The sequence below is a fragment of the Lactuca serriola genome, chromosome 1, assembly GCF_051521515.1.
Source record: "Lactuca serriola cultivar US96UC23 chromosome 1, Lser_US96UC23_V15, whole genome shotgun sequence".
Classification (NCBI taxonomy): Eukaryota; Viridiplantae; Streptophyta; class Magnoliopsida; order Asterales; family Asteraceae; genus Lactuca; species Lactuca serriola.
The window spans coordinates 255822669-255832969 of NC_136408.1; the positions used below are offsets into that span (position 1 = coordinate 255822669).

The following is a 10301-nucleotide window of genomic DNA, read 5'->3' on the forward strand; positions in this document are numbered from 1 at the left end:
TAACATTATCCATGATTCGTTTATTATGCTCAAAGCCCAATAAATTACTTCATAGAAAAGAAAATTGAAAGATCATGTTGTATATTCCAATTATTAAGAAAATAATAGGAATTACTTTGTTTTTCTCCTCTTTAATTCTATAAAGCACATATTACCTTATTGACAGTAAATAATGGAAGGTTCTTTTTGCAACATATTAAATTATACTTTGTTTGAAAGCTCTACGGTTTTATATTTTCTAGCTATAAAAAATGTTTAAAATGTAAGTTCTTGTGTTTATATGTACTACAGGTCATTCACTATGAACACAGAAATACAAGTAGCAGACAAATCTATTGAAACACATATGGTTAACGACATTGATGCAAATAGTTATCTAGAATCAACTTTAGAATGCGAGAAAATAAATGATATCAATGTAAATCTGGGTCATGATGGAGATGAAAGTATCATTGGAAAGGTTTTTAGTACACCTCATGATGCATATACGTTTTATAATCAATATGCTTTTTTACATGGATTTGGTATACGAATTCATTGGGCCTTTAAAAACAAGACGACAAATGAGCCATACCGTAAAATGTATGTTTGCAATAAACAAGGCTTTAAAAGATTGAAGGCTAATAGTTCTGGGGTTGCAAAGAAACAACATAGAAATTTGAGGACCGGATGCCAAGCAATGCTTCGAATTTCAAAAGGAAAAGATGGGATATGGTTTGCGGACATGTTTAACGATACCCACAATCATGAGTTAAGTGTTACACCTACAAAAGTAATGAAGCATCGTTCTCATGGGAAGCTTCATTGTTCATTGGCATGTAAATCTCTTATGTTGGAGCTTGGTCAATCAGGATTAAAGCCTTCCCAAATAAAAAAGGCTGTTAATTCAATGAAAACTCCACAGGATCTTGATGTTACTTCAAAACAATGTGTGGATATATTATCTGAGCAACGAAGACAATACAAAGGTAAAGAGTTTTACGGGCTTATCAAACATTTCCAAGATAAAGCATTAGTAGATGATAACCAGTATTTTGTTGTGGATTTATTTGAGGACGGGTCTCCTCGAAATATTTTTTGGGCCGATGGAAGATCAAGGGATGCCTATACTAAATTCGGAGATGTTGTTGTCTTTGATGTTACATACATGACAAACAAATTTAAGATGCCATTTTCTCCATTTGTTGGGGTGAACCATCATGGTCAAACCATACTGTTTGGTGGTGCATTGCTAGAAAATGAAAAGGAAGAAACTTTTTGTTGGTTATTTGAGCATTTTTTAAAGTGCATGTTCAACAAGCACCCATCTGCAATGATAACCGATCAAGATAAAGCAATCGGTAATGCAATAAAAAAAGTGTTTCCAAACACTCGACATCGCTACTGTGCATGGCATATTAAGAAGCATGAGCTTGAACATCTCCGACCGCTTGTAGCCCATTATAGTGATTTTAAGGAGTCTTATAGACGGTGGGTAAAAAGTGATACAGTTGAAGAATTTGAAACAGAGTGGGAAGTTATGCGTGGTAAGTATAACCTTGAAAATTGTTGTTGGATCATCGATATGTATAACCAACGAAAACATTGGGTTAAAGCCTACTTAAAGGATGTTTTTTTTGCTGGCATGACAACCAGTGGACGAAGCGAGAGCATTCATTCCTTTTTTGATGGATTTGTAAATTCCAAGACAATGTTGAATGAGTTTGTAGTTCAATATGATAAAGCAGTTGAATCTCGAAGAGCCGTTGAAGAAGATGAAGACATTAAGACTATGAACTCGAAGCCAATTCTATCTTCTGTTCATCCAATAGAAGCAAAAGCAGGTGAATGTTATACCAAAAAGATTTTTGACATTTTTAAAAAAGAATGGATAGAAGCTACACAAAATTTAACTCATGAAACATTAAGCAAATGTACAGAAGAAATCAAATATAGAGTTGGCCAAGTGGATATTGATAAAGCGCATTGGAGATTTGTTAGTTATCGTTTCACGAATCAAGTGGATGTCAGATGTTCGTGTGCTAAGTTTGAAACATATGGCATATTATGCAAACATAGTCTATACGTGATCAAGAAGAGAAATGTTCAAACCCTTCCTGACCATTATATTTTACCTAGGTGGACACTTGATGCAAGGTTTAGGTTGGGTAGTCATAGCGTCGGAATGCATGAGATCAATACCGAAAAGGAAGTTAGTGCCTTAACCCTATGGTATGTCCGTGCAAACTATAACAAAGCAATCGAACATGCAAAAGACTCCCCTTCAAAGATAAAAAAAGTTCAACAATTTAGTGATAAAGTTTTTAGAAGATGAAATTATTCAGAAAAAGCCAAATGGACCTCAAAACGTACCTCAAGATTCTTGTGTAGGAATTTCCCAGTTAGACATGATGCCTCATATATCTATTCGAGATCCAGTTTTTCTTACTAACACGAAAGGGCGTCCTAAAAATGCAAACAGGATTAAGTCTTCTTTGGAGCTGGCAAAGAAAAAGAGAACTTGTTCTCATTGCAAGGGTCTGGGTCATTATGCTACTGGTTATCCAAGCAGAAAGGTATTTTTTTAAGCTTTATAATTTTTGTAATCTAATGCTCATTTTTTATTTTTCTTTTTGGTATAGGTAGAGGAGGCTTTACAAGAGAAACAATGAAGCTATTTTTTTAAAGTTATTCTAGGGGTGGTACAGAATAAGAGAACTAGCTGAATTTTTTTTATTTGATTTACATAAACCAATGAAATTGGTTATTTGAGAGTTTTCATTACTATAATAAAATAACAAAATTGGTTATTTGATACTTGAGTTTTCTCCACTCACAATGTACTTTATACTGTTTATTTTAATTAGTGATTTAGTATCATGGGCTCTCATTTCTTATTGGTATTTACTGTTTAATAATTGTTTCATGTTTGTGTATAAGATCCGATCACCATTCTTTGAGTCTGTTATTATAAAATATTTTATGCACCAAGTGTACCTTCTATGATACAATGCACTAATGAAACAAAGTGTAAGTACAATGCAATAATAGAAATAAAAATAGAAAGTAAAATGCTATAATAAGAAAAAAAAATTACTATAAATCATTACTTTAATATAGTCATAATCAATTTAAAAAATAAATTTACAACAAGAATTTTTCTTGACATCAAGTCTAATAATTGGCATTTGCAATCGGATGCAATGTCTGACATTTGCAATCGAATGTGGGCGTCCTGAATAAAGATAGAGAGCAAGCAATAACAAAAGCATTGATGACCCTTTAATAAAAATTAGTTGCATAAATTGCAATATATACTATTATATATTGTAGCTTTGCTGTTGGTTTGTGAACTAAGCCATATTAGATGCATCCATGTTGATCTGTGTACACAAAACCAAAAAACCAAAAAGAAAGGCTTAAAAAGGTTTTAAAGTAAACATGATGTATCAACCAGCATGCCATCCCACTCTTATACCTTTACCACTCTTATTTGATATATTTGACATCAAAAAATATGCAAATCTGTAAAGGTTAGAATATGTGCTCAATAATTCTGATGCTCTTGCTGACAACACTAGAGTTCCTGGAACATCATGCCTGTGTTGAGTAAAAAAACTACATACTAACTTTGTTAAATATGTTTTTTTGAATCAATATCAAATAATTAGTTATAATGTCAAATGTGTGTATGCAGATTAATATGAATTTATGACTTAAGCTTTCAACCATAAACATGCTGATCTCTTGAAGAAACTATAATTTGGTTTTTTTTTCCAACTGGTTTCCGGTACATCTCACGTGAAAAGATATACATCAAATTGAACTAATGAATTAGACATACAACAATTTGGAATACTATCATACTAAATCCCAAACCTCAAAAATCGGTAAAAAAGAGAATTAAGAAAATCCCAACAAGATTAAATTGAGAAATCAAACCTGAAATTCTACTGTGATCAAGCACTGACAGCTTATACTGAACAAAATAGAAATACCCACCAACTAGATAACCTAAATACGTAGTGAACAGTGTAGTTCAATTAGTGGGAAACAACACGAAATTGACGACTTTAAGACACTGGGTACGTCTCTGTATTGTATGGCTTTGCTAAAATTCGATAGAGAAAGGGAATTTAGGATAAAAAGTAAGCCTATTTCAGTTCTGATCGTCTTCAAGTTCTGATCGTCTTCAATCTTTAATATGTTCGTCGTATTTGACTCTTCGGTAAGAAAGATTCCGACAAAATTCTTCATATTCAATTTTTTTGCCTATCCCAATGATTGGAGTAAAACGATAAAGAAAAAGGAAGTAGCACGAGAATGGAATTAAAGGACAATCTGGGAGGTGTAGATCGATACGTCAGAAAATGATCACATGAGTATTTGAGGAAGAAAATCAGCTGAAAACGGTGGTGGGTCTTTTTTTATATGAAACGACAGGGTTTTGGAGGTTCTATGCGTAAAGTTGGCTATATAACAGACATATATTCCCAAAGCCCATATATATATATATATATATATATATATATATATATATATATATATATATATATATATATATATATATATATATATATATATATATATATATATATATATATATATATATAATGTGGTTATTATTAAAAAATACTCGTTTATAAGGGTTAGATTACTCAATTTCCCTTATATCATTCTATATACAATTGAAGTTAAATATCACAGGAATGTTTTTATCTAAGTCATTTTAGCAACATATAGAGTGTGAAATACGGATATTTTAGCAAACATGTAATTAAACATCCAATTGAAGTATTCAATTAACACATAATGTAAACTAAGTCAATTCATATTATCGTATGATGCTATGTATAAGTGGAACGAAGTAAAAAAACATACATGTATGTATGTAGAATGAGTTGAAGGAGATTAGTTATGTAGTTTGACTTAGATATGTGAAATTATGGTAATACGATGCATAACAAATGTATTTAAAGGCCATTTTGTTTATGGAACCCACTGTATTTCCTAAATTATTGATATATTTTGTGTCATTATAAAAATCATTAGCTTAGTCTTAGCCTAACTTCAATTCTCTGTAAAATTTTGTTGATTTTGTTGAGGAATAAATTGCAAATTCAACAAAGGTATGTGTCTCGTTGTAATGAAAAATTAAAGTATAGTGATTCATTGATTCTCATATGGTGCCTTTTATGATTGTAGAATGTGAATTATTTACTATAAGGAAATGATATCAGAATAGTTGTGAGAGTGGGGGTGACAGAACGATAATTGAATTCATATGTGTGATACCACAAAAACGGACACATAAAATTACATTTAATAGTATCAATACATTTAATGAATTAAATAAATTTGCTTTTGTATAAATAAAAAAACATAAAATTACATGTGGAATTAATTAAATTAAAAAAACTAAAATATTACATGTGGCAAGAGCAGCTAAGGATCCTTATTTATCAATAAACTAGTTTGTAACCCGGCGAACCACAGTTACAAAATTAAGTAAATATTCATATTAAAAACTCAAAACTATTAATCAATTATTTTAAATGAATTATTATTTAAGAGATATTTTTTTAATTATATAAAATTATAATCATTGATTTAAATAAATATGTGAAATTATATCTTCTTATATATATATTAACTTTATTTTAATTTAATGTAAATAAAATGACAAATTTAAAACTTGAAAATTAAAATGAAGAATCAGTTCACAAACGACATGACATTAATTAGGAGACCCAATACGGTGATCTGTAATAAAAGGAGAATAAACTTATTCTCTTATTAGGATTAGAATTTCGAGATTCATGAAAAAAAAACAAAAAACAAAAAAACAATTTTCTGTTGGCAAAATCAAAGTTTTATGAACTTCACCAACATAAATACGTATCAAGATTGTGATTCCATGAGTTTTATATCGTCAACAGTCAATGTTCCTGAGTGGTCAACATCAAGATTCTTAAACCCTTCAACCACAATCGCAATATCTTCATTGCTCACCTTCCCCATCTCTCTCAACTTATACACAATATATTCTGCAGCACTGTGAAAACACAAAGCCAAATGATAGAAAAAAATAATAATAAATAAAGTAAACATGGAAAGTTGGTGTTTCAAATATACCTGACAACTTTATCATCATCAAGGTCGGCTTTCTCAAGATCTTGAATCGTCAACTTCCTGTTAAGTACCCAATGAACAAGCATTCGTCGTCTATTATCAGTCCATAATTCCACTAAATACACAAATAGTTGTGCTAAACAGACAGTAGTAATCAAGATCCAGAAAATGGCAAACAAACGTCCTCCTTGAGTCGAAAAACTCTTATCTCCATATCCTAATGTCGTGATTGTAGCACAGACACAATAGAAAGCTTCAAAGTAGCTCAATTGTTCAACAATTGACAAAAACAAAGTTCCAACAGTCATGAGGAAGATAATAAGTGTCAAAATAGTAAAAAACTTGTACTTCACTTTATTTGTTTCGGCTTCTTTAAGGATCTGATTTGGACCATATGTCTCATGCATGTGTATCGCTTTTACAAACAAGATTTCTTGTTTTCCAACTATGTAATCTGCTGCTTTGCTAAGAGCAAAACCACCAAGAGCCATTCCTGTAAACACAAAGATACAAGCTAAAGATTTTGCCAAATTGGTTTTTGGTCCTACGTCACCATATCCTGCAGCTGTCATTGTGATGACACAGAAATAGATGGAATCAAGGATTTTGTTGGTTTTTTTGCCACTGATTTGATCTTGAATTAGGGAAAAACAGATGGTTCCTAGGGTAAGGTAAGCAGCTAAAATAACTGACACTTTCTTTAAACTTATTTGGTCTGTGGAAATTGATGATGGGTAAAAACATGCTTTGTTTTCGTCTTCTTTTCCTCTTGCAAGTAAGGCCTCTTTCGTATCATCATCACCCATCATGCATGTAATTAGAACAAGGAAAAATATGAAAGAAAGGAACGTTTTGTGAATTCAAGAGAAGTAGTTTGTGGCCTTGATGCTTTATATATGGACAAGGGTTGCTTGATTATCCATTTTGGGTGTTGAAAAGATCCATAATTTACAAACATTTGCTACGTAATGCTAATATCTTTTACTATATGACAAAGGATGGTATATATGACTGAGGACAAAATATGGAATAATATATACATGGATGTTATTTATTTGGAGGATATATTTCAACATTTAACTAACGCCCAATCACTTTGGTATCTAGATGTTGTAACCCAAATATTTTGTTGTCATGTTAATGAGACATTGAATACCAATCAAAGTAAATCGATAGTTCAACTTTTTGAATCCAAATGAAATGACTATAACCTTAAAAATAAAATAAAATAATAAAATAATAAAAATTTGTAATTTGAGTACGAATTTAGCGTACAATTGTGAAAACTTATGCTATACCTCAGATGCAAGTCAAATATTCCAGGAGGGGTAAAAAGGGGAAATACGTAAAATAAAAGGCACCTTAGTGGAAGGGTAATTAATTTAGGTACTTTATTTATATATCTTGTTTGTTGCATCGGTGCTTATAAGAAGGTTGAGAACTAGACTCCTCAAATTCTAATAAGCATTAGGTTTTTCATGTGTTGTTTTTGAGTATCAATCAATACATGAAGCATTTCGATTATCTGTTCTTGTTTTGAGTATCATCTTGTTAGTCACTTCATAGCAACTTACAACTGTCTATGAATGTATAGATCTTTATAGGAGTTTGATATTGAGTTGTTAACAAGAAAATATACCAATTTGGTTGGTGTTTCTTCTATTTCTTACCATGTACGATTTATGGATTAATTTCAATCAATAAACAATTTGTGGTTAACAAACAAAACAAATTGTGTTGTGAATAAACTATCGTATCCTTCTATCTCAATCGAATCAAGTGAGCCATACAAGAAAAGAAAGACACAAGCTTCACGGATAAGGTGATAAGTATGCCCAACTATTATCATCTTACATTATACATTACACAAGAAACAGATCAAAACTATCGTAATTTGCTATTACCCAACAAAATCACTATAGATTAACCATGTTCATGATTACCATCGTCATGGGCATTGGACTAGTAATAATAATCATAACTAAACTCGTTGATACCAATCATGGCAGAAACCACTTGAGTAACAATGTAAAATCCACCTCCAAGAATTGTCAAAACAAGAATGGCTGAAATGGGGTTCTTCAATAACTCATAAAGAGGCTGAAAAACTGCATATAGAACACCAGTACTCACAGTCAATGCATAAAGCCCATATCTTCTCATATTATCCCAAAAATCTTCCATCAATGGCCCTTCTGGCCCAAAAGCTAATGCCGTTTGGTGGTTATCGGAACCCATAAGAAGCATCATGAACCCTAGGGACACAGCTCCTACTATCACATACCTCGAATTGTCGCCAAACGGGATGAATATCTCTGTTTCTGCTGATAAGTCTAAGAGGTGAAGTTCTTCATCTCCAGATAACTTCTCAATTGAAGACGAGTCGTTGGGTTTTTCTGTGATTTTGACTGTTTCTGATTCAATCAACAGGGGTCTATTAGAAAGTTTAATTCTTGAAGGGGATTTAGTGATTTGTGATGAGGACTTTGGTTTTTTGATTAAGAGAGATGGTGATTTCGTTTTGGAGGAGACGAGAAACGAAGGGTTATTGGCGATGAGATTAATGTGAGTTGGGGTGTAAAACTGAGATCTCAGGGTGAAGCTCTTCATGTTGCTTCTTTTTTCTGTTTTTTTGAGCCTTTGAAAAACGAAGATGGAGAGATCAAGAGATATCTGTCGATGAGTGGTGGTCATGGACTGAGCTCCATTTGAGTTCGATAGATACTTTGGCCACCAAACTTGAGTATTTTGTTATTGAACCACAAAACTATTTTTACTAGTCCAACCAAACAAAAAGTTTTACACTCTTACTATGTTTTTTTTACTAAACTATGTATAAATATTTAATAGTGTTTTTTTTATTAAAAGGTAAAATAAAAGATGTGGCCCATTTTTTTTATGTCATTTTCCCCCAATTTGTATTCATCGTCATCTGCATGTGTCGTCTATTGTCATCATTTCGTTGGAGAACCGCAACGAAACCACCGATGAATCTTTGCATCTCTGGCGTCGTGCTAGAGAACTCTCTTATCGGGGAGAAACCATATTCCATGTTATTCTACTAACCATGCCATCAGAGAACTCGGTTCTTCTCCTCGTCCTCCTTCACCCTTTTATCATATTCCTTACTCTGGTTGCAGTGCCAACCGGTGGCTTGTCCAGTGGAGTGAACTACTTATGCAAAATCATAAACCTTTGACCAACTTATGCTCCATCATTGTCCACGTAACAATCTTTATCTAATTTATTTCCTATTTACATATTATTAGGCGAATGTATGCGCGTTATGCAGAAACACATATATAGTTGAAGTCTTTACAAATATATGTTTTTTTTAATATGGCAATAACATTGCTGTTAAATTTGATATAATAATTCGTATACTAAATTGATATAATGTATTGTTTATTTTGAATTATATGATAGTATATGCATCTATTATAAGTACATAATCTCAATCATTTGAATGATTTATACCTGCGTGTTACACATGAATAAAATTAAATATAATATATGGTTTAATGTTATTTATAGTTGTTACTATTAATTTATTTTTAAAAATTTTTTTACTTAATATTTTAATTTTTATCATTATAATTATTTAAAACATCAAACATTGTTTTTTGATTTTAAAGGTAACAATATAATCATTTATATAGAGTTATTTTTAACTATTGTTATTGTAAGTTATTTTAAGCTATTTATTTGAAAACTTTTAACGATTATAAAAATATGTTTAGGAAATATTTTAGTTAAATTGATATTACAATTTAGTTTTTGCATTTATCACTACAATTTATCAATTTTAACTATTTACAAAACATTATTTGGTTTTTAAGTGGAACTAAAATTTATATTTAAGTTGACATTATAATGTTATATTTAAAATAACAATTTAAGTATTTTATCCAAACTGTTCGAAAGTTATAGCTTTAAACTGATAACGGTTTACATACAACAACATATTAAATCTAATAAATTAAGTATAATATGTTAAAAGTTAAAGACATAACTTTATAAGTAGAAGTAAAGATATTATTTTAAAATTGAAATTTAGTATATATTTATGATTACACTTTAGGTTTAATATTTATTTAACCTTATTAACCAACTTATAATCATTATTATAAAAACACTACAATTAATCACTTTTAACTATTTACAAAATATTCTTTGGGTTGTTTAAGTTA

At 30.9% G+C, this 10301-nt stretch overlaps 2 protein-coding genes and 1 pseudogene across 2 annotated transcripts; 1 reads left to right on the top strand and 2 right to left on the bottom strand.

Moving 5' to 3' along the window:
• Positions 1-301: 301 nt before the first annotated feature.
• LOC145073002 (protein FAR1-RELATED SEQUENCE 5-like) lies at positions 302-2314 on the top strand. The gene has a single exon (XM_079019546.1). It carries the CDS (start codon positions 302-304, stop codon positions 2312-2314), a length of 2013 nt encoding a protein of 670 aa, XP_078875672.1.
• Positions 2315-5880: 3566 nt separating this feature from the next.
• Positions 5881-6917, bottom strand: LOC145067234 (two-pore potassium channel 1 pseudogene; annotated as a pseudogene).
• A 1004-nt stretch (positions 6918-7921) lies between these two features.
• Positions 7922-8820, bottom strand: LOC145050670 (uncharacterized). The gene has a single exon (XM_078998885.1). It carries the CDS (start codon positions 8803-8805, stop codon positions 8074-8076), a length of 732 nt encoding a protein of 243 aa, XP_078855011.1. The 5' UTR covers positions 8806-8820; the 3' UTR covers positions 7922-8073.
• Between the last annotated feature and the right edge of the window lie 1481 nt (positions 8821-10301).